Raw genomic sequence first — 25011 nt, 5'->3', positions numbered from 1 at the left:
TTAGATGGAGAAAAACTCGCGGAGCGAGAACATCGGCGAGAAAATCTTCCGCCGACACGCGATACCATTTGCAACACGATCGGCCGGATAATCTCGGTGAGCACGATCTCACGCGTGGCCGGAGCGTGCGTTGCATAAATCTCACGTGTATACGCGCGCGTAAATGCCATCGATCGCAACGAGTCGTACGCGTGCCGATTCAAGGATTCAAGATTCGCGCTGGTGGTAAGAGAGACAGCGAAATATCTCCGCCGCGGAGGGCGCGTTCATAGCAGAATCGATAACAGTGAGGAAGGTAGTCGGCGTCGCGGGGAGGCCACGACGACGACGACGGCGATGACGACGATCGCGACGCACGTCGCAGGTAAATGGGTCGCGTGACGTGCAGCCATGCGCGCGCGCGCGTGAACGTTCTCCACAATTCAGCACTTGGCTCCGATTTTCGCAAGAGCGCCTGAGAATCATCCGGCGACCGGTTTCTGTCGGTATACCTCTCGTCGAGTGGATCATGCTTTGTCGTCTTTCTCTTTCCCTTTCTCTCTTTCTCCTCCTCTCTCTCCAACACACACACACACACACACTCTCTCTCTCTCTCTCTCTCTCTCTCTCTCTCTCTCTCTCTTGCTCTCTCTTTCTCTGATTCTGTCGTTCGGAGTTGCTACATGTCTCGCAACTCACCTGACTACACCTGTGCGCCGTTCTCCGGAAGCGGCGGCGCGTCCACAGTCGCGGGCGCGAAAAGCGATCCGGTCCGTGACACTCGCGGACTGTCAAGTCGTGTAGTACGCTCGCACGGCGTGCGTGTATCGCGCGTGTAGAAGCGACGAAGAAAAGGGGTAGGAAGGAAGGAAGGAGGGCGGTGATAAGGACTTACGAAGGAGACCGAGAGAAGGAGATGCACTGGAAGAGGGAAACGACGGAGAGACGATAGCGGGAGAAAGAGACGAGATCAAGTCGCGGGCGGCACGCGTGCGATTGATTAGCGTGCGATTAATTAGCGGGGCAGCGTTCGTCTCGCGAGAGTGCGAAAGCCTCTTCGATAATAGACGGCCGGACTCTTGTGTCACGAGCGGGGGAGGAGGCGCGAGACCAGAGAGCTCGAGTAGAGCACACGGCACGCGCGGCTCTCTATCGCGGCGGCATTTTCACTGAGGAAACGACGGCGAGGAAACGAGAGAGCTCTCTTCGTGCGCCGAGACCCCCCCAGCCGGAGCCCCCGTTTTCGTAAATGCTCGGATACCCTGCGCGCGTATCGGGAGCGACCGGAGCGGGCTACGCATGCGCCTCCATTCACGACGAGCGCACGCGAACGCAAACGCGGCGCGGCGCGGCGCGGCGCCTCTTATCAGCGACCGCGTCACGTCGGTGCGGGGTTGCGGGGACGCGGTTTTCTCCCTACCACCCTCTCGACGCTTCTGCGTGGGAGGGAGAAAGAGAGACGGGGTTTCGGGAGCACCGCATTGAAAGGAGAACTCGAGCGCGAAGCAGGAGCGAAGTGGGTTTCTGGAATGCCCCGCGTTTGTAAAATATTAACCACTTTATGGGAAAATTTCTTGGGATTATGCTCGATCGGAATTGAAATTGAAAGTTAATGTACTAAAAGAGCAGTAAAAAGAGAGGAAGTGAGAGAAGTTTTCTACAGGTTCATTTTCAATTTTCAAGATTCTTTTAGAGCAAAATTAGAATAAAGATGCTGAATATGAGATATCTTCTTTTAAAAGCTTGCAATTTATTCAATTTGTAACCTTATCTTCAATTTCTATGTCAAAATTATTGAAAATCTACTTTGTTTTATCATCAAAAGTTAATCGAAAATACCTTATACTCTGTTGTATGTAAAATATTTTATCAAAATTGCCAATTTTGCTAATTTAAGTAAAGAAGGGTTATAGTATGAAACAAAAACGTTTTCTTTTTTACATGACGTAATCTCATAATAGAAAACCAAAGGAAGAAAAAAGCTTTCCATATAAACACTTTACATAAAAGTAGGAATGTAACAAATTTCAATTTTACTTATAAGATACTTAAGTCGGATAAAGCGCTAAATAAAACCCATTACTAAATAAAACCTACTTTTAAATTTATCATTTAAAAACTCGCTTTATGCTCGAAACATATACTTAAAAAATGTGTCATAGAAAATAAGCAAAGAGGAACTGAAGAATTAAAACCAGCAGCAACACGCCTTTATTTAGTGTAATAAAAATTTTTAACAAAATTAATAAAATAAGTCATTTTTTTTATAAAAAAGTGCTGGAAAGTTTATTAAGTACACATTATTTTATGACCTCTTACATTTTATAATATTATTTAATTTTCTAATTATAGAAAAAAAACAAATATATAGATATATTATATATGTATATATATATATCGATTTTTTGGAATAAGTATGTTTTGTTATAATGTACATACATATTAAATAAGGCCCACTTATACATTTATTATTATCATCATTGTCATTTGTTTGTTACATGTATGGCTTGCAAAAAAGAAAAACGGTTTTCAACAATGCTAATTTTTGAGAAGCTAAAATTGCACTCAAATGTCCAAAAATGTCTAGAAATTAAAAATGTTAATTATAAACAAAATTTAACAGTAGAATAAATTCTAAATAATTTTGTTCTTGTGATTAATAATTTTTATAAAAATAAAATAATTTGAAAGATAAATGTTTAATTCCTTTTTTTATTTTTAATTTATTTATAATTTGAGCCTTATTAAAAAGACAAGCATTTAATAAGGTCCAATGTAAACAAACTTTTTTGGTTTATTTACAAATATTCTATATAAAAAATAATTTTATTTTTGTAAGTGGTTGAAATAAATATTTTATTCTTACTTACAATTAATTTATTTCAATACTTTCAAAATTAAAATTTATAAAAAATAAAATATATTAGTGCCTTATTCAACTCAGATACCGTACATAGTATACGTACAAAGTTGTATAATTTTTTGATGACTTTGTTATTTCAAAACACAATAATAAAGAGTAAGAATCAATCCATTAGCATATCAAACTTATATACTTATTAAAAACTGAAACAATCAATTAAACAAAACTTAAATTTCTTAAATACTGATACTTCTTGTGTATCCTCTCATATTACGAGCTCCACGCTTTATGGTTTTACGATCATCAAATCTAATTTTTACAATTAAGCAAATCATTATTTTCCTAATACGATCTTACTTTATCTGCATGCAACATTTATTACCAAATATTTGTTATACAATAAACAAAGTTTACAGACTCACCTCCATAAAACTTGGCAATATTCAATTTCGCTAATCTTTTTTCTTAACGACTACACGCATGATCTAATAATAAATTTTCTACTAAATAGATTTCACCCCAAGAGTAATAAATTCATGATGGGACAAACCACATGCGCTTATGAGTTTAACAGAAACCTCGCTATCTCATATCAGGAACTTATCTCATAATAGGCGACTTTACCCTAAATTAAAATGCTAAAAATTTCTTTACATCTTTTTCTATACTTTCACATTCAGAAAAAGAGTCAACAAAGCTACCCAAATAAAATGGCCCCAAATAAAATGACGTCAAATTAAGACAAAACATCTTACTAATATCTCTATCATCAAAATGAGTACATTGATCATTAATAACTTGCATAAAAATGTGTAGAGGCGATTGAATACAATAATTTTTCTTGACATCTAAACTAAAAAAAATCTTTTCTCCTTCAAAAAAATGTGGCTGAGACTGGAATTAAATAAAAATATCCTAATTTTAAAAAATAGCAGTCTTGGTAAGAATTTTTTTTATTTTTCCCGCAAATTTTGAACTTTTTTATAAACAAAAATAATAAGTACATAATAATGAATTTCAGTTCCAGTTAAAGAGAAGCATTTCTATGTTTATCCTAGTAAGTAAGTACATCATTGTACTTGTAAAAAAGGAATTCATATTAGTATAATAAGTTTTTCTAATAAGTTTCCAAGAAGTTTATCTCCAGTTAAAAGAACACGGTTTAAGGAAAAAACGATTTTAAAATTTCAGATACACTTTTTTGTATATAGCATGCATCTATATAGCATGCATCTACAAAACGCTTTTGGGGAATCTATTTTAAAAACTTCAAATATTGAGAATATACATTTTTAAAAATAGATTTTTTTATTTTTATTTTTAAATCAGAATAAAAACTCAAAAGTAACATTATTTATAGTCGCCAGAGATAAAAGTAATGAATAATTCCAAAGTCGGAATAAAAAATTTATTTGACGTTTTGTTTACTGAGTAAATTATATTACAACGGTCGCAACTAAAATGTGTCTTTAAAATAAAGACAACTAATGCCGTTGCTACCAAAGCTCATTTTACTAACTGTTAAAATATAGGTGCTACAAAAATAATATTTACTATTAGAACTAATAACGTTTTAGCTGAATCCATTATGTTATTTTTCTCGCAATAGAAAAGTATTTGTAATGAGATTAAAAATTTTTTTAGATTACACTTTTATTCTAAGTTTCTAATAAAAATATCAAATTTCTAAATAAATTTTTAAGTAGAAATAAATAAACAGAATTAAACTATCAAAACAAATTTTATTTTCGTCGTGATCTGGTGGTGAGTCACTGCTTTAAATAATCTTGTCAATCGTTTAGATTTTATGCAGAATTTTGCATATAGTTATAGAGATAGCTTGCCAACTCCTCTATCATACACGGTGGAAAAGTTACACCACAGCTCGTGCAAATCGTGAGTGACTCAGCCGAATATCGGATCGACGATGACAATTAATTGTTTATATTATGTTAGTTGAAATTTGTATTATGTTGAGAATGACTCCAAAGAAAATCGAGACGTCCATTTTGTTTGTTAATTGACATATAGAATAAACTTTTTCTTGTGCGCACTGATAATAGTGCTGACTCTCGTTAGCCTTGACATTATTTTTCGTTTAAATCTCGAAAGTCTCTTTAAATTGTAAATTGCATTTAAAATTATTTTTATTTTTATCTTGAAATCCAATTTTGGGAATTTGACTTCAAAGAATTCTTTCAAAAAATAAAATTTTTTTATTTTAATCAAAGATAAAAAAATCTCATAATGCTCCATCTTTTATTCCGTATGATTCTTATAAAAAATACTTCACCGTGTCTGTCGATGTTACGTGCAATTACGAATCAAACAGTCAATTTCATGCGTAGATAATGTATAAAACATTGAGGAATGGCTGCCACTTTTTTTAACTACTCATGTTTAAGTATGCTTTTAATTTCAGCTAATAAATTTGTGTCTTGCATAGAAAATACCTTTTATCTTTAATAGTCAACTTTTATCAATGACAAAAAAATTTTACTACTATTTAGTTAATATTGTTTCTTTGCGTTTAATATTTTAAGAAAAAATTCCAAAAATGCATGAAAATAAAGAACACAAAAGGAAGAATTAATTATTAATAAAGTACAGACAATTCAACATCTAGAATACGATAAAAGGTTATACACAGAGAAAAACGTTTCTCTGTATTTAGTATTTTTATTATAATTGTTTAGCGTACAATATAACTTTAAAACAATATAACTTTAAAGTAAACTTATTCGACCAATAATGTGAAAACACAATATAAACAAAATGTCTTTAACAGTCATAGTTCATTCTAATGCTGAAATTTATTTGTGTGATTTTTTTAATTTGCGGCGCACGCATATCAACTACACAATGTGGTAGCAATGTTTGCGTCAAGGGCCAGAGTTGAAAAGTTTATTTTATTTTGACCATCGACTTACATATAATACGTAATATTGACTCTGAACAGATACTTATACAGCTCTTATTCTATCGATAATTCACAGCTCTTATGTCTTTATTGTCTCTCTTCTATTACGATTGACTATTAATAAACCTTTTACACACGATAGCGCGCGATCACTTCCATTACATCATACATTTTGTTCTTTTTTTCATTTATATTTTCCATTTGTCGATTTTTCTTGAGATATATATATAGTATTTGTATTTCTTTTTATTATATTTATAAAATTTATTCACTAAGACATACGTTTACTTTTTATATTATAATATAAGTAAACGTCGAGTTTACATTTATCTTCTCGATGCGAATATTTTTACAGACTGAAACTCGTATTACAAAATGCTTATAACTTTTCCTACGTCAATAAATTTCAATCATAGATTATTCTTTGTCATTGCATCGAAAGAATTGAAAATACATATAATATCTATAAAGATCGATGTATAAAACATTTTGTCTTCAAACTAACTCAAGTAGTAAACAATATTTTAAAAACATGTTTAAGACATTTAAAAACTGTTTTTGGAAAAACAGTTATTAAAAATAAGTCCTTTTTATTACTTATTTTTAGTGTTTTTAAAAATGTTCTTCAAAATGTTTTAAAAATATTTTTAGAAATATTATTTGATTTGGACTGCAATTCACCAGACGTTACAAACGCTTCGAAGAGTTTAATTGATCACTCGGAACAAAAAATATTATCGAATTGACCAATCATTGAGTATTTCTGAGCTTTTTTAGAGTTAAATTGATTGTAACCATCATTCACAGATCAATTCCGCTTACTCGCCTCTCCTTTGCAACAGTGTATATTGTTACTTATAGTTCCCTAATATATTTTGTTTGAATGTTTTTCACAAATTCTCTATTAAATATAAAAATTTAAAGGAAATTTTTTAATTATAAATAAAATAATAGAAATAGTTTTTTACTACTGAAATAACAAACTTATTTATGCAACAAAATTATAATTTAAATTAATGCAATATTTCCATTTTAATGATAAAACTGTTAAGTAAAAACAAAGAAAATATAATTAATCAAAATGTCTTATCAGTCATAGTTAAATCTTGTGCTAATGTTTATTATGTAATTTTATATATACCCTTTCAAGTTCACGAAGCACTAAGATCTATGTTATGACCGATTAGACATTTTGATTGTTTGTATTGTGACTTCATATATTAGTCGAAATTCTCTATTAAATATAAAAATTTAATTGTTTCAAAGATACTTTAAAGTAAATATATATTATTTAAAAAGTCAAACAAATGATATATGCAGTTATTAATGAAATATATGATAATTTGGCATGTACATATCCAAGAGGAAAGAAGTTTCAACCCTGTACAAAATATTTCTTAATTTTCTCTTTTTAATTTAAAAGAACACAATTTTTTGAATTTCATTTCTAAGTAAAGTTTTTGTTATTACATAAAATATTAAAGATGTTTTAAAAACAATGTGTTAAAAATAATTGCTTTGTAAAATAATTCTTCATAACACGTCACATAATTCTTTAATGTTGTAAATTTTATACAATGATCTTCTATGCCTTACATTTTTTTTCATTTAACTTTAGTAACATTTTTAATAATATTTAAAAATATTTTTTATATAGAACATATATCTCTCTATACTCCTTTTGAAACTTTTTCAGATTTTATTTCCTAGAAAAATAATCATGAATATTGTGTATTAATAATAATAAAAATATTAAAAAGCTATATATTTTGCTTTTAATAATTGTATTTTGCCTATACCTTCTTTTAGAAAAAATAATTTACAAAAATAATTTTTACAAATCCTAATATTTTTTCCATTCAAAATCTGAAAGTGACATTCTAACTCTAAAATATCCAAAAAAACAATTATTTAATTACTTTAAATAGTTTAATTTATGTTTCAGTAGTTTTAATTTAATAATTAATTGCTTTAAATTGATATATTTATGTTAATCAATACATTCATCTTATTTTCATATATTTATTATTATCACTTTCTCGTTTTCAAGAAATAAATATTATTCTTCTTATTATTATTACATGCTCTTTTTATCAGTTTATCTTAATCTCAAAAAATAAAGCTAGCATATTTGCTTATCTTTATATAAATTGTAGACAAAAGTAATGCAATTTTATTGCATTATGACTTTAAGAAAAACGCGTATACTCTATAATTATAAACATAATTGTGCATTCGTCATTAAAATTATTTTTTATTAATTCTATTGTAGCTTACATTATAGCATACAATAGAATATGACATAAATTACCAAATAATTAAATTATTTCTTTTGTAAAATCGTAAAATATAAAATACATTACAAAAATGTATACCCTAAATTGGATCGGGCACAGGAATTTTCGGCATACGGCCTTCCATCATATCACTCAATAGTACGCTGATCTCCTAAAAGAAAATAATCCATTTTGTTTACTCATATAACGTCTAAAATTAATTGAGCTTCTAAACAAGCTAACATTTATTAACCATTAGGCAAAGATAATAACTTGAGCAAACCTACCTCTTCTCGCTGCATTCTCAATCTATCGATAATAGGCTCGTTAAAGTTAGGGTCGTTACTGGGATCCTCCAAAGTACTTTCATCGCTCTTCGACACTTGCGGTATACGTGATACGTAGATTTGTTTGATAGTGTCTAAAATTGCCGATGGTCTCGTTTGGGGGAATTGCAAATCGATTCGTCCAAAGGAATCCATGCCTGCCGGCATCATTAACGGTTTCTCATAATCAGTGCACTTATCCTCTCTTACATTTCATTTGGCACAAAGGCAATATCAAAATTAATAACAAAGACATCTAATTTTAATAAACTTATAAAAAAATTATAACAAAATTAAAATTCCGCCAATAAACTTACATAAGTGGAGAACCAAATCCATAATGCGATAGTAGATCTTTAAGTCGTCGTATGAGAAATTTATCCTTAGAAGAATAATAATAAAGGCTCGCACCCAGATTATGAGCTATCGCTCTAAGTATCTTTCCAATAAATTCCTTTTTATTCGAATCAAATTCCTATTGCAGAAATTAATACATTGAAAGAAAGAAATTAAAGTAAATTTATTCTTTAAAATATTAAAGTACAACAAAACTACAAAAGTTTTGCTGTCATTCGAAATATTTAAAATATATTAAAAAATAATTTTAATAACTATTACATACATTTAAAAAATTTAATTTATTGAAACTTTTAATTTTCGTGATATTATTGACTTCATAATAATTAATATCTCAAAATTAAAATTATACTATAATTTTTCAATTTTATTTTTATTATTTACAAAAAGAAATGTGTATTTTGTCTCGCTTTCTTTTTATAATATGTAAACAAATTACACATGTATCAAATACCTTAAATTCATCATATCGTCCACCTATGATGCACATCTTCATCAAAAACGGGTCAACCCCACGTTCCAATTCTTTCTTTCTATCTGCTGCTCTCTTATCTTGTAATTCTTGAATCGTATCAGAGTCATAACTCATTTTTAAACCATTTCGTATTACGGAAAGAGCCTCCTCGAAGGAAGACCACAATTCCTCTGGTCGCGATAAATCTAGCATTATTAATAATACAGTGTGATGAGGAGAATGTGTTAATGTGGATCCCGTCATCGCAACAGACACCAAAGAAGAAGCCAGGTAACCCACTTCCCACACGTGCACTATGTTTTTCACCTGCAGCAGTGTACTATTTAATAATTTAATTTAATAATAGATTAGCGAAAGTTAATTTAAAACTATTAACGTGCTAATTATGAAAAATGTTACGATTACTGCTAAAATAATTTCACTCTTATTATGCAAATAAATTTACTTTCTTTAATTAAATTAAAACCTTTAATTTAAAGATATGTTCATGATTCTCTCTTTAGTGCAAAGAAAATACAAATCACTCATAAATATATTCTTGTAAACGAATATAATCACGATGTGTCACTTACTAAACTTTTTACAGTTTTACGACCAAACGAATAATCCATCGCTATCGTAGGTTTTGGTCTTTCATCTTTTTCAAGAAATCGATATATCATTGTTGTCTTACCCTAGAAATGCAATTGAAAATGCAAAGTACAAAGTACGTCACGTTAATGCAATACGCTCCTAATTTCATCACTTACGACTCCCTTGCTGCCAAGGATAATAATGGATCGTTCGTGAGTTTCATTTGGATCAGTCTTTCGTCTATTTTCTTCTTCTACTGCGAGCCGTAATGCAGTTTCTCGCATAGACTCCTCACTAGAAAGTTAATTCTACCGTAGCTTTTATATTACCATAGTTTTATGTTATCAAAAATATGTTGTTAGGTTCAATAAATAACTTTAACTTTAATAAATAAATATCGTAAATGAAGGAGGCGAATAATTACAGATTTACTGAATTACATCTTTATTAAATAATTACGTGCATATTTCTTTTTTAAAGTCATTTATTTATCAATTATTACCGCACTAAATGAAAGGTATTTTTATAAATATTACTAAATATTAGTAGAAGATTATAATTGTTTAATAATATATTTTAATACATATTTTTTACGAGGTAAACAAATTCACTATATATCTATAATAAATTAATCACCGATTTTCTGCAGACATTGTTTTCGTGTTTTTAAAACACGACAAAGAACTGCAAAGAACGATACTGAGGACTGTAGTTCTAGTCGCACAATTTCATTGCTCAGGGCCCAGGTTATGGATATGTTTTACTTTTTATTACCATGGAGACGAGAGTGAGCGATCGTTGGAGTTTATTCTTTACTCCGGTAGGTATGACAAATTTGTAAATTACTATAAATAAATGTTAGATGTAAGTACGCAATATGCGTAAGAGCTTTTTCATACATAATATAGAGCAATAGAGTACAGTCTGTCTTCGATGTAGCTATTTAGAAATGGGTGATAAATAATTCTTATTAATGTTCAATTTTAAATTACGGAATTTGATAGGCATTTTATGACGTTTATTTAAGTAAATAATATTATGTTTCCAGTTGTAGTGTCATTAACTTTTTATGTTAATATTGAGAATATATACGATATTACAAGACATAATAATCTACATTAGTTATTCGTTTGCGTTTCATTTACATGCGCAATGATCTAACGGAAGGTCATCAGTCTTGGTATAGAAATCTACTATGATATCTTTGTGATAATCAGCTCTGAACACTTTCATTTAGTTTCAATTTCTTTGTAATATAAAAAATGTTTTCAGAGCTCTACAATATATAAATCTCTGCTGAATCATGCACGTTGTTCAGAAATTTATTTATAAGTCAAATAAATTATTTCTTTTAATGTATCTCTTCCTTGCATACAATATGTACAACTTGGACTAGATAAAATTAGGAATGGAATGCATCTTACAATCCGCGATAAGATTCAACATTTCATAAATTATTACATGCGAGCGAATAATCTCTAATAACCAACAAATTTTTCACAATTAGAAAAAACACATTATCTTCCATATATAAGTATAATAAACTATCAATTACATAAAAGTCACATTATTATGAATAATAAAAAACAATGATATACTATGCATTTTTTCTACAGACGTTAGAATGAATAGTGTATACATTTGGTTGTAAATTTTTTTAGGCGCGGATCATATACTACTATTTATATTTTTAATTGATTATAATCACTACACAATTAATTTACGTAATAGATACATAATAATTAAAACATTTGTCATTTTTTAGTTTAATTTGTATGTACATTGTATGCCATATAATATAGTTGAACCTAATTGACGAAACTTTCATTATGAAAAAATGCTTTTTAAAGAAACTTTATGTGTAACTTTAAAAATACAGACTACATGTACAGTAAATACAACATCATATAAAGAACTTACAAGTTATTAATTGGTCCTGTTACACCGAAATATCTGCAAAATGTAACGTTAAATTACAAATAAATAGATACTGTTTTTCTCTGTTTTTTCCATCTGTATTTATTCTGAAAAATAATATTCTCAAAAAATTTCTATGAATATATCTATAATATTATGTATATATTCAGTAATTGAACACTATGGTCATTAAAAATACTTGTGAGGAAGATAAATATATTTATAATAAATTACCTAATGTATCTACAAAACTATAATTTTAAACATGCTCAATGATATTAATTTAAAAAAAAATCAACATTATTTTGAATATAAAGTCAGCTATGACTAGCATTTGTCAAATTACTTTCCCAATACTAAATATTGTATTTATTGTATAGAAACATTTTGCTTGTTGTTTTTTTCTCATATCAAACTAACAAAATTATATCGCAATCTGCCAACGCATGTTTATTGTAATATAATAATTTATTATTATTTAAAATGTGCTCAAAATGTTCAAAATTCAATGTTCAAGTAATATTTCTTTCATGTAATTCATCGAATAATCGATAAACATTACTACCATATGTTTCATATTTCGGATGTAATGAGTGATACAAAGGAAGACGAATGCACATATATTTTTTTTAGTCACCTCTTTCTATAATATTTCATTGCTTCTATAATACAGTATATCACGCGCTCTGCATGTTATCTACTCCATATATCACTCATCCAATTGTCATTTAACTCTTCGTTCGGTAGAACTTTTAATTTTCTTAAGGTTTCAAGGTAAAACGTAAGTTCCGACGTAACCACACCATGTTGTGGGCCACCATTGTTCACTATATTCAACTGAACCAGTTGCTCTCTAAGCTTCTCCTTGAATGACGAATTTACCATGCGATAAAGAGATTGTACTTCGACGGTAGGCAAAATTCCAGAGACAGCTTCGTGAAGTTTCATTAGATAACTGCAAATAAAAATGACATTTTACGAGACTAATAAAGATATCGTAATCGATATTATAACACTTACCTAGAAATAGTTCGGAAAGATTTAGATGGCACCGGAGGTCTTGCTATCCAATCAGATATTTGTGCGCCTAACAAATTATCTACAATAGCGATAATTTTTCCTTCGATTTCACGAACATGCGCACGAATATCTCTTTCAACATTATCTAATACAGCTACTCCTCCACTAATACCAATAACTCCTCGACTAGGATTTTGCTCTGCGAGTGCTGAATATAAATACATATATGTAAAATATTCATCAAATCTTTGTACATTTGACTTTACATTTGTTGCTACTTTACATATTTTAAATTGTTTAATACAAAAATTTCAATATTTTAAATTACCTTGAAAATGTGCTTTGACAAAGGGCATAAACCACAATATAAGCTTAAGACTTCGCGCCGCCAATACGAGGATCGTGCTTGTAATGGTTTTCAAACCTGCACCTTGGATTGCACCTGCACCCAGAACTAGTTGACAACATCGAGAATTATAATGTTTTAACAGTTCGTATAATAGTCTTCCTATGGTTCCAGACAAGGCAATTAATTCACTACCAGTCCTAGGAAGAAAATCGTATATTATACCGTGCATGATTTAACGAACAAAGCTTTGTAATCTAGCTTTACCTGCAGTACTCGTGTATCATCTGAATAAGCATCAGAGCAGTTCCAACAACAGCAAATTTTTCATCGCCAACCATGATGAAATTCACTACGCTTTCATTTTTTATATCGTCTTCGCACGTGGGTATTTTAAGTGGAAAACACTTTTTCTCGTATACATACGTTACTAACGATTGAAACTCTAACGGTACATCAGCTTGTTTCCATCTTTCAGATTCCAATAGTAACGTTAACTTAGTTTTGCGTTCATTATGAAAGCGCTGTACAAATTTACTTGCTTGGGCCTGTAAAAACATCATAAATTACTCTATCTGACATGGAGTTGTACTAAAATGATATAATTTAAAAATCTATTATTACTTTAAATGCTGATCGTAACGCAGTACATTGTTTGCCGCAAAGTTTTTCACAAGCATATGTAAATTCTTCAACCATATTTGCTAACTGACAAACTTGCGCGGCCGTTGCTCTCTCACTCAACCAAGAGCTCTTATCATTCCACGTTTGACAATCTTTATCCTCTAATTTATTCAACGAGACATCAGCAATTATCTTGTCTTTATCATTGTGAAATTTATCCTTCTCACTTGTCCCAGCTGAAAGCAAATTTCCCATTCGCTCGTGACAATAATCACATACAGAGGTAATCATATCATTGAGTTTAGTGATCACTCGCGAATGCTCTTCCCGGGTCAGTAATCGATCAGGTACTGATTCGTCAAACGAGCCATCGCATAAACGTCCCGCTGACAAGTCCGCGGTGTCTTTCATTACATCATGAACTGCCTAATAAGAGCATTTAATTATACATATAATATACACATAATATGCATTACATCCACTAAATATTCGATAAAGACACAATTAAAAAAAATAACTATTACAATTTCAAAACATTAATAACTAAAATGATTTTTAAAGCAAACAGGAAGATTTTACATTTTTAGTTAATTTGAAAAACTTTAATATCAATTTTGCTGCTCAGTTATATATATATGATATTGAAAGATATATATTAAAAATTAAAAATTTATAGTAAATAATATAAAGAGAAAGATAATAAAAGTGGTGCATTTTTACTAAATTGTATACCTTAACTCGTAATAAAAGAAATGTGAAAGACTGTATAGTATTGTGGAGTAAAGTTAATCTTTCCGTCAAGGAAAGGCCTCCGATTTCGAGAGCTGCTGCTTGCTGATCGCTACAACAATCACTCGCCGCCAAAGCTTCTATCACCCGTTGCTTTGTTAAGGCTCTTACAGTGGTCACAGCTTCCTCTTTGTACGTGTCCACGAATTGAAAATGTTTCTGACGCAGTAGACCAGAGATGATAGAGACCAGTTTGTCCTGTTCATTGAGAAAGTACAAATCATCTTACTGGGAATAGATGTATGAAAGTTTGTTCGTTACGGACTAGGCATACAATGCAGTACAACATTGTGCGTGTGTACTCACGCCGTCTAAGACGGTATTCTCACCACCCAATGGTCTATTGAGATCCGCTGTGGCATATCTTTGAAACTCAGTCGATAGCATCTTATCCACAAACTTCTCCATTTCAGTTAGTTGAGAACTTAAATGTCTAAGTAATATAACAATTGTAAATGTTTTAATAATTCTTATATTAATAAAAATTGCAAATAAATAATAAAAATAAGTTCGTTAATATTTCTATTTACCTAAAGCTATGTATTCCGTTCAGTTCCTGCAAGAGAATTTCTTGCGTTGTAGAAATAAGATCCAATGCGGCCACATAATCCGGCGTAGACAACAATAATTGTATCATGGGTTGACTTTGATGTACGGTTGCCATAAGTTTTAATTTTTCTTTTACCAATAATCTATTACATCTAGCACGTTCCAAGCTAAATAAAAAAAGTTATTATTAAACTAAGTGTAAAATTACATGTGTGTGTGTGTATGTGTATCGTTGTATCTGCATCAGATTCAAAAATCATGAACAAACCCTAAAAAATTATGTCTGTGATTGGTTATCACGTTTTGCACACGCTTGTACACGCGTAAATAAAAGAATACTTATCTAAAACAAATATACCTTTATTATGATCTTTTAATGACAGTTTGATAACAAAGATGGTTAATTAATCATTCCAATTCCCAATTCAATACAAATGCGATACTATCTTGCATTTTCAGTGCAAATGCAACAAAGCTTAAATTAAGATAAATGTGTTATCAATTTATTTTGCTTTGTTTTTACGTTTCTTTGAAAAATACTTGGTGTACTTTTTAGATAAATGATTAATCTTTAGATTGCCGAAAAGTCTAAATATAGACGTTATGGAGGATCACTCGTTATACAGGTTATATCCAAAATACAAGTAAAATATTTCGGAAATTTTCTAAGGGAATTACAATAGATAAGGGAATTACAATGCCAGCGGACTAAAGATTAATATGTTATGTACAAACTTACCGTAAAATTTCTAAAGAATTCTTGACTAGATGTTTATCGACTTCATGAATATTTTTTCTAAGTGCTTGTAGAACCGTAATAGTTTGAGTGAGTTGTTCCATAAGCACATCATGAGATGTCATTGCCTGGAAAAAGGCTTGAGATTTGGAGGCGACTTGTTCTGCTATTCGTACTTCTACAACATCCAGATAGTGACTAAGCTGCAACATATTTTGTATAATTTAGTAAATACTAAAACCTTGGAAATTAAATTTTCTTATGTAAAGATGCATCATATAATCATTTTTAGTAAACTTTTATTATATACATTATTATAACAAATATTTAACAAGGATACATAATGTCAATAGCAAGAGTTAAACCTTATTCTTTCTCTCTTTTCTTATATTTATAATCATACCTTCTCTTGCATTTGCTTTACATGCATAACAATCTGCACATAAGATTCTTCAGTTAAAAGGTCATCTTTCGCAAATGGAAACACAGCAACAAAATTATCTTTTTGCGAAAGATCTAAGTTTGGAACTAAGAAGATCTTTGGAATATTAGCTAAATCAAACTGCAGACGATCTGAAGCAAAAAAATACGTTGCAGTTTTTATTAGCAAAACAATTGTTATATTTTATTTAAAAAAAAAAGAAAAGTTAGCTATAAATTTACATGACTATTACTGTATTAATCCAAGTAATATAATAAATTCATTAACATTAAAGTTTAAAAAATTGACAAACTAAACTCATGTATAAATGTGTAACAAATTCGATTTTTTAATTAAATATTCAATTCACGTACATTTTAATTTAATGAATTTATAATAAAGATAAATTAATCCCTTAATTATTAAAATATTTTATCATTATATAATATCGTTAAAGAGTAAAACATGCTGCACATGAAAAAAAATTTAAGATCATTTTTTGGCAAAAGTAAACTTTTCTTTTACATTCAAGACATATTCTTATTGCTGAGTTTTATTCTTCAGTCTCTATTATAATATTTGAAAATCTTACCCAATGACTTTACTTTCTTAAGATTAGGGAAATTTTGGAGCAATTCATTTGGAGTAATTGGCCTATTGATATTCGAGTTCATGCGTGAATGTTTCCGATACCTCTGGAAGAATGAATATAAAATACAGATTATTGCTGGAACAATAAGCATATATTGTAAATTAAGAACACTTATTACAAGATGTTAAAATACATTACCCTCGCAATTTTTTTCAAATACATTTCAAAATGTTGCATTGTGACCTCAGGAAGATATGGGCTTTTTGGAATATCCACTTTTTCCACAAATCCATCTCCCCAGGTGCGAGTTAGAAAGTTACTCTGTTTCCCTTTAAACGGATCATTTAAGACAGCAGGTAAGTTTTGTGCAGCGGAATACACTGTCCATGATGAACCTGCCTCGGATAACTGGCCATTGCTCTTTCGTTGCTGTTGCATAACTGCGTGTTTAGTGGCGTGCGCTATATAATCTTTATCAGAAACACCTTCCACGGGAAGACTAGTGCATACCGCATTATAACCATAGAGGCATACGAAAGATCCACCTTCTCTTGAACAATGTTGATCTCTCAAATGCCTAAAACAAGTAAAATAATGCATTGTTAGATACCCTTATAAAAACTATACTTATTGAGACACGTGTCTTTTAAGAACTTTAATGTCATTTTTCTAGTATTTACGTAATATATCATTATTGAGAGCACAAAAATATTTGTCATGCTTAAGATATATTTGCAAATCGCCGACCATCGCTGACGAATTATGAAAAAAATGTCTCAAGTGAATTGTTGAACAAATCAAAAAATCGCGAGTGATCGGCGTTAAGCAGATGGACCCACCTAACGAAGTCTTGAATTTGGTTGAATGTCTGATTAGCGCAGTGCTCGCACAACAAAACCGTAGGCGCCGGATCGGAGCCTCTCGCGACTTTCGCCATTGCCCCAGTATCACCTCAGCTCACCATTGCGGCGTCGACAAGCGCATTTCGCAGCACTACTTCACCCGGAGTCCTTCGCCTCTCCAACTTTGAACGCACGGCCACTTAGCAATTACACGTCCCCGCTTACAAACACACACGTTTCACGACACGCACGTTGGCCAACTCAGGAACGAGACAACCGGCGTTGTGGAGGTTACAACTATTCCGCACATGATCTCCATCGCTAAATGAAATTTGATTATTTATAAACAGTGTGTGTCTAAAACTTGCGTCATCTGCTTCGAAGCGTACGTTATTTGATGACTCATAATTCACGATTCGCAGCATGAGTGTAACTTGTCTAATTACCCTGTGAGCACGCGTCAGCAACGATCACGCGCAGGCCGTAAACTGAACTGGGCACACTGGACACATCACATCTGAAACGTGTGCGTGAAACAGACCTGAACACAGGCCATTTACACAGGTAAATTTCGCTCTGATTTTATTCTTCAGAGGGCGCGTTTGTAGATTGAAGAACTTGCCACCAATACTAACCTATGTTGCTTCGATTTTCCTTGCCTACAGGTTGTTGCAAAAAATACTGACGATATTGCCGTTTCTGTTACAATTGTCCGGGAAAAAATTTTTCATATATAATTATGTATAATTATGTACCAAATATGTATAATAGCTGTATTATATTTAATTATTATATATATATATATATATACACACACATAATTTTTTCCCGGACAATTGTAGCAGGGTTGGGAAGAAAGAGAGTAACGCGTTACTGAAATTGTAACATCATTACCGCCGTTACAATTATTTTTTTTTTCGTTAACGAATGAGTATACGACATTACGTTTCATAATTTGTAACGGTAACGAGTTACATTTTGTCGGTAATAACCAAGGTTGAGTAATAACTAGTTAAATAGTTAAAACTTAATTAAAAGTTAAAAGTTAATAACTTCTAACTTAACTTAATTAATTTGTAATAATTTAATTTTTAACTTTTACTGGTTATTTTTTAAACACGTTAACTTTAATTAATTAACTTTTTTTCCAAGTTAAGAATTTATCTGTGTATAAAAAAAAATTCATGGTTCTGTAATAGCAACACCACAGAGAGGGAATCTTCGTGGTGATACCATTGAATATCAAACTTTTAAAAATAAATGAAAATTTTTTAAAGTTTCACAATTGTTTTTCTTTTTTATGGTATTACTACAGAATCATATGGATATATTTTTCTTTCGTCGTGCTTCTATTTCGTATAATATCTATCACTGTGTTTTGCATTATTTTTACCTATTTTTTAAATAAAATTATATAAAATGTAAACGTAAACTAATCTTTTTCTTTAATAAAATTTGATGTTACTCAGAATTCCTTTGGATCTAAGTTTTATACTTATTATTAGTACCCTTATTTTTAAAAAAGTTCGAGTTTAGAACAAAAATCATATAGCTTTTATGTATATATACATATAAATAATTAATATAGACATGTGTCACATACACCTTAAAGATACTTTACGTGGTTGCTCTTCAGCAAATGACACAAATATAGACACAGGAGTAATTTTATTTTTGTTCCTTACTGAATTTCAAAAAATTCGCTGAAATGTAACCAAATAATTTGAATATTTTGATTAATCATATTTTAACTAAATAAAATATTTGGTTAAAATATATTTCATCTAACAAGGGTTTTATGTGATTACATGATTTTACACACAAAAATGCACACTTGGATTTGCAGTGTATGCAATTTCATTACTTTCAGTTTTCACTTGCGTTATGGGTATAAAAAATATAAAGTTTATAACAAAAAGTAAACAACTTTTTCATACAGATTCTTGCAATTTTTTTATATGCGGCATTGCTGCGGCATTTATACGATGTCGTATTTAAGAAACATGAAATAAATTTTTTTAAACAATCAATTTTTCATGTTTATTACGAAATTATTTCATAATTTTTTGTTTCCCTTTTTTGTATTTCTTGGCTTAAGTTATTATTGTTTGCATTTTTATATGCACGATGCAATTACTCTAATTTACCATTTATTCTAATTTACCGCTACTATTTGGAGCATTATTGCAATAATTAAATGATATCATCAATCTTTAAAACGAGAAACAATTGAATTATTTCTTCGCTTATCTTAATTTAATCATTCGTGATGGCATTACATATACAGCATGTGTAAAATCACAAAAAAGATTCAATAGAAATATCTGCAGTATCAAAAAAGATTTAAGTTAACAAAGATGGGTAAATGACAGTCTGAAAATTATATAAATATAATAAAATATTCTCTTTGTGAGTATAGGCAAAATTATTAGCAAATATATAAACAATTGTTGTGTTTTTGTACTATCAACAATGTACCAGTAGACACTTATACTTCTGATTGTTATCTCTGCGTTTGGCAATAATCCAAAATTTGCATTACAAGTCGACTAAATCAAACAGATGTTACACGATTGATTTACGTAATAATATTACGTAGTAATATTTGATTTTAGCGCCGATTATTATCATTTTCATTTATTAGCGTGGTAAAGGTGGTGGTGTAGGTATAATTTGGCCGAGTTGCGAAGTTTGCCTCGTTTGCTGCTGCTGCTCCTGTTGCTGTTGCTGATGTTGATTCCGACGTACTTCGTGAGCCAGTAACTTTTGACGCTTCTCTTCCATTAGACGTTCACGATGCTTGTGAATATAATCATACACGTTTGGAAGACCCATAATGACGCAAGCCGACAGTGCTGATCTGCATATATTCATATCTGTCGCTTCGTACCTACGTTTAGAGTTACGAGAATATACATAAGGATTGTAAACGTAACATAGAAGATTAAACCGTTAAACTTGTACCAAACTGAGATTTTTATACAAATATTTGATTATTATGTTATTATGGTAAGTATTTTTAACACTAACTACATCGTCTTTTTTATAAACTATACAATCTTGCATGTTAAGATGGATTAACAGGAAGGATTAATTACCATTCATTTGTTTTCTCGTCGTAACATTCCACTTGGTATGTTGTAGTAACTCCATTAAAACCCCCGATTGCAAAAATCATGTCGTCGATTACTTCAATGGCAAAGTTACTACGCGGATTATACATATCGGGAATATGACTCCAGCTGTTCGTAGAAGGCTTATATTTTTCCCCACTGCACATTCTCGATATTCCATTGAACCCTCCTTTATACACAAAAATTGTTACTTTTCTCATAATTTCAAATTATAATACTAATACTAATATTATAACAAAAATAATTATCACAGAACTACATAATTAAAAAATTAATTAAGCTTTATATACAACTATAGACAGATTGTTTAAAAATGAAGGTCGATTGTTCGGAAGATGATAGAGGATCAAAAAGGTAGGTATGATTGTAAGAAATGCATTGCTTTTGAGTTATCGCCATTTTTATGTTAAAATTGTTTTGCTTTTAAATTTTTTTATCAAAATTGAAAAAAGACATTTTTTACTTATTGTTAGCAAAGATGACTAACAAGAAGAGGCTGCGAAATGGGGGTCATCGATTTTAATAAAATTTTATGAGTATATAGTATTCACTCACAAATTTATTTGTAGTAAGGCAGTTTGTTGCGGATATTGGACGTTCTCGAGAAAATAATTTTTTTCTTAATTAAATCTTGTATTTTTAAATTGTTATATACAATTTTTATACCGTTTTTAATTATTTAATAAAAAAATATATTATTAAAAAAGATCAAGAAATTTGAAAATCCTTTCCTATTATTAAAATAAATTAAAATTTTTCATAAACACAAAAAATATATTTGTAATAAAAATTTACAATTACTGTTTTACAACTTATTGTAAACTTATCTATAGCTTATATTTTATATTAAATAATTAAAAACAATTTAAAAATTGTATATAACAATTTAGAAATATAAGATTTAATTTAAAAAAGAATTATTTTCTCGAGATTGCTATTTGCAACGAATTACTTTACTATAGTAAATGTGTGAGTGAATACTATACATCCATAAAATGTTATTAAAATGTTATAAAACTCACATAAACCATCTTGTCTTTTAATTTTGACAAAAAATTGGAAATTTTTCTAAAATAATTTTTATATGTGTATACTAAATGTCTATAAAATCTGTTCCCACCTATATTTTGAAAAGGATTCAAATTATGAAAAACTGCGAAATATGATTCGATAATTTCAAGAGGTTACTCTAACTCCCTAATTCCCTTAAAAGAGTAATCCCTCGAAATGAACACATCTCGCACATATTTTCCATGATTATAAACTATTTCTGAAAAAAGCCGTGGAAACAAACTTTATAGACTGTATATTACATAAGCATATATTAAAACAATTTTTGTATGTGAGAGTATTTAAAAATTAATTTTCTCATGCATATAAGCTTATGCGTAAATAATGCAAGTGCCGTAATAGAATTTTCTTTGTAATAAGTACATGTCTTAATACCAATAACGTATACACAGCCGTGATAAGATATGCACGACACACCGCTTCTACGTGACCTCATTGCAGTTATCATTGTCCACTGATTGGTGTTTGGGTCATATACTTCGGCCGTATTCATACAATCATGTCCATCGAAACCACCAGTTATATATATTTTATCTATAGCGCAAGAAATTTGACAATATGTATTATAATGTTTATTATATTGTAAAATAAAAGTAATAGTTTTGCAGTTTTTTAATTCAAAGTTAATTTATGATTTATGTATTCGTACATATTCCCTCTCAAGTAACTTTATTACAATATTGTAATAGTATATGTAAAAATTACACATATATATACATTTTATTTTTATATAAAAATTATTATCATATGTTATTAAAAGTTATTTTATAAGATATTTATGTAATATTTATATTGCAAAGTACAACAAACAAATCTATTTCTACTAGATACGTTGTTTAGGTCGTAATTAAGCGTCAGCATACTTTTAGATAAAATTAAGTATTAGAATATGCCTAAAAATTAAACAATACCGTTTAACGTCGTCGCACTCGCGTCAGATCTCTGTACGTTCATTGATGCAATAAGAGACCATTGATTTGTCTTATAATTATAACGTTCTGCAGTTTTTTGCCGATGATATCCATCATATCCTCCCATTGCGTAAACCAGATCGTTTAAGACCGCCACACTAACATAACACCTGCGACAAATAAAAAGATTCTGATGCGGGCTTTTAATGCTAGTGATACTATCAAGGAGCTAGTCACTGAACTTTAGTTTATATCTGTACGTCTGCATACAATTTTTCTTTGTATATTTTTTATATATAATTTTCTTCAGTCTGTACATACCTTATTACTGTGATTATTTAATTAAGAAATATACATTTAAAAATAACTATTAACACATATACCTGAGTTTGAGTACTATTATTTTTTATCTATCTTCGTTAAATAAATGAACAATAAAATTGAAACTGTAATATTCAAATTGTAGGGCTAGTGACTAGCCCCTTTGAAATATATTTGACCTTCTAGCGTTCATGGGAGCAACCTCTCGCCACACCTTGGTCACCGCGTTGAAGCAACGGCAGCTATTGAAATAATCGACGCCATCAAATCCTCCGATGACGTAAATATCAAAACCAACCACCGCAAGTCCGTGATAAGCTCGCGGACCAATCGAATCTGTTTCCTCGATCTAAAAGACTCAAGATTTCACACAAGCAAATTGTTAAAATTTTATTGAAATAAAATTTTTCTTCAATTTCAACATTAGAAATAATGAATGTTAAAGCAATCGTTCAATTGATTCCAATTCATGGACTAAATGGAAATAACATTTGATACATTTACTTCCACGAAATAAAAATCTATTCTTTCCTCCTGTATATCAAGGTTCAAGATTTTTTAAAATTTCCTTAAAGAACCTATAAAGTGTACTACCGGAATCCATCGATCTGCTCTTGTATCATATGTCTCAATGTAATTTGTCGGAGAGCCACCGCTCCATCCACCAATGGCGAATAGAATCTCATGCGGGACTCTGGGTCGCGCAATTTCCGGCGTTGGTACTTCCCCATCTTTTTGAGTTATCATTTCTAAATCGTACAAAAATTTTAGTGTTTCAATAATAATGGGCCTGCATGCATCGTTGCCCACAACATAAGGATGATCCTTGACATTCTCCAAAAAGAATTGCGTGTCCAATAGACCGAGTCTAATATTCTTCATTAGATCGACAATGTAATCTTTCCTGGATTCTGGATCATGATTTATCCATCTCAAAACTAGCTCCCAAACTGTCTGCTCGCTTTTAACATTTAATTCATCGGCGCCGACTAACGGTTTCAGTTCCTCGATAGGTAAATGTAAAATTTCTTCGCTTCTCTGTGCCACCTTATGTAAATCAGAAGGAACGAGAGATTAGATTGCGAAGAAACAAGGTAAGTGAATTATTATGCTAACCACACCTCGACAAAGTGTCCTACGATATAACGGTAAGCGTCATTTTCTAGTTTCTTGCAGAAATGTTGACGGGCGAATCTCATTACGTCGATGCAATTTTCTGGCGCTAAATTATCTCTCAAGTAGTCGCAGCATAGATCGAACACACCTATGATGCTTAAATAATCCGCCGTGGTCAGCAATTCACATACGTTTTCACGATTCACATCAATGGATCGTAAATATGCATATTCCAGCAGGAGATTCATCATTGGACTTGTCACACCTGGCAGAAGGACATCGGTTTTTTCACGAGAATGCAATGTAGTTGTAAATAATGTCCTAAAATTAATTAAGTAGTAAAGATTATGACAATCAGTTTGATATTTACTAATAATTTAACTCATTACAAAAAAGTTATGATAGTAAATCTGAATAAAGAATTATTAAAATGTTCCTGTTGTTGTCATTATTCTTATAAGAAATAATTATTTTATTTAATAAAAAAATTGAGAAAAAAGGCTAATGAGCTATTATTTTATTATAATTAATGATTTTGTATATAAAAAGTTTATAAAATAATTTAATAAGAAACCTAAAGCAAACACGTTAATTAAAAATAAACCTGAAGTAGGTACTGCATGCCGAAAGTATAGCTCGGTGAATGGGGAAGACACCACCATCTTCTAATCTCAATATTGCATCGCAAAGCAGATTATTCTGTCGAAAGTCGTAGAGCGATTGCATTGCCTGTGTACTCATACAACGGCCACCACTTTCGGCTATCAAACGTTGGTTATTTGTATTGTATTTTTCATTCTTTTTGCTACTAGTGGTCTGCTCTGCATCCATATCAAAATTTAATTAATTAGAG

General features: G+C 30.7%; 4 protein-coding genes across 7 annotated transcripts in view; all 4 read right to left on the bottom strand.

Annotated features, from left to right (window-relative positions):
• Nucleotides 1–1199, bottom strand: part of LOC105193377 (protein numb) — an 81249-nt gene extending 80050 nt beyond the window's left edge. The window contains exon 1 of the mRNA XM_039456111.1: nt 679–1199. The gene's annotated coding sequence lies outside the window, so the exon portion shown is untranslated. The remainder of the gene's footprint in view (nt 1–678) is intronic.
• Nucleotides 1200–5505: 4306 nt separating this feature from the next.
• Nucleotides 5506–10869, bottom strand: LOC105193371 (cytoplasmic dynein 2 light intermediate chain 1). 4 transcript variants are annotated; one of them, XM_011157786.3, is made up of 8 exons: nt 10406–10869; nt 9946–10063; nt 9769–9870; nt 9176–9502; nt 8682–8839; nt 8326–8569; nt 8138–8210; nt 5506–7468 (listed from the first exon to the last, which is right to left on the bottom strand). In XM_011157786.3, exons 1-7 carry the CDS (start codon nt 10420–10422, stop codon nt 8139–8141), a joined length of 1038 nt encoding a protein of 345 aa, XP_011156088.1. In that variant the 5' UTR covers nt 10423–10869; the 3' UTR covers nt 5506–7468; nt 8138. The 4 variants fall into 4 exon arrangements, 3 of the variants coding, with proteins under 3 accessions (XP_011156088.1, XP_039302547.1, XP_011156089.1); XM_039446613.1 differs by lacking the exon at nt 5506–7468 and having other exon boundaries at nt 7997–8210; nt 9946–10077; XM_011157787.3 differs by lacking the exon at nt 5506–7468 and having other exon boundaries at nt 7997–8210.
• A 1421-nt stretch (nt 10870–12290) lies between these two features.
• On the bottom strand, nt 12291–18196 carry LOC105193370 (vacuolar protein sorting-associated protein 54). Its single transcript, XM_011157785.3, has 14 exons — nt 18052–18196; nt 17603–17926; nt 16962–17340; nt 16764–16866; nt 16154–16323; nt 15754–15953; nt 14996–15181; nt 14772–14898; nt 14409–14663; nt 13677–14102; nt 13320–13600; nt 13035–13252; nt 12707–12914; nt 12291–12641 (listed from the first exon to the last, which is right to left on the bottom strand). The coding sequence occupies exons 2-14, from the start codon at nt 17698–17700 to the stop codon at nt 12380–12382; spliced, it is 2913 nt and encodes a 970-aa protein (XP_011156087.1). The 5' UTR covers nt 17701–17926; nt 18052–18196; the 3' UTR covers nt 12291–12379.
• Nucleotides 18197–18881: 685 nt separating this feature from the next.
• On the bottom strand, nt 18882–24989 carry LOC105193368 (kelch-like protein 10). The gene is made up of 8 exons (XM_026134934.2): nt 24763–24989; nt 24164–24479; nt 23637–24089; nt 23222–23391; nt 22722–22891; nt 22186–22344; nt 20704–20908; nt 18882–20495 (listed from the first exon to the last, which is right to left on the bottom strand). Exons 1-8 carry the CDS (start codon nt 24987–24989, stop codon nt 20246–20248), a joined length of 1950 nt encoding a protein of 649 aa, XP_025990719.1. The 3' UTR covers nt 18882–20245.
• Between the last annotated feature and the right edge of the window lie 22 nt (nt 24990–25011).

This window comes from Solenopsis invicta, chromosome 1 (genome assembly GCF_016802725.1).
Source record: "Solenopsis invicta isolate M01_SB chromosome 1, UNIL_Sinv_3.0, whole genome shotgun sequence".
Taxonomy (NCBI): Eukaryota; Metazoa; Arthropoda; class Insecta; order Hymenoptera; family Formicidae; genus Solenopsis; species Solenopsis invicta.
The sequence above is the reverse complement of the archived record's forward strand: the minus strand, read 5'-3'. Positions and strand labels throughout refer to the sequence as shown.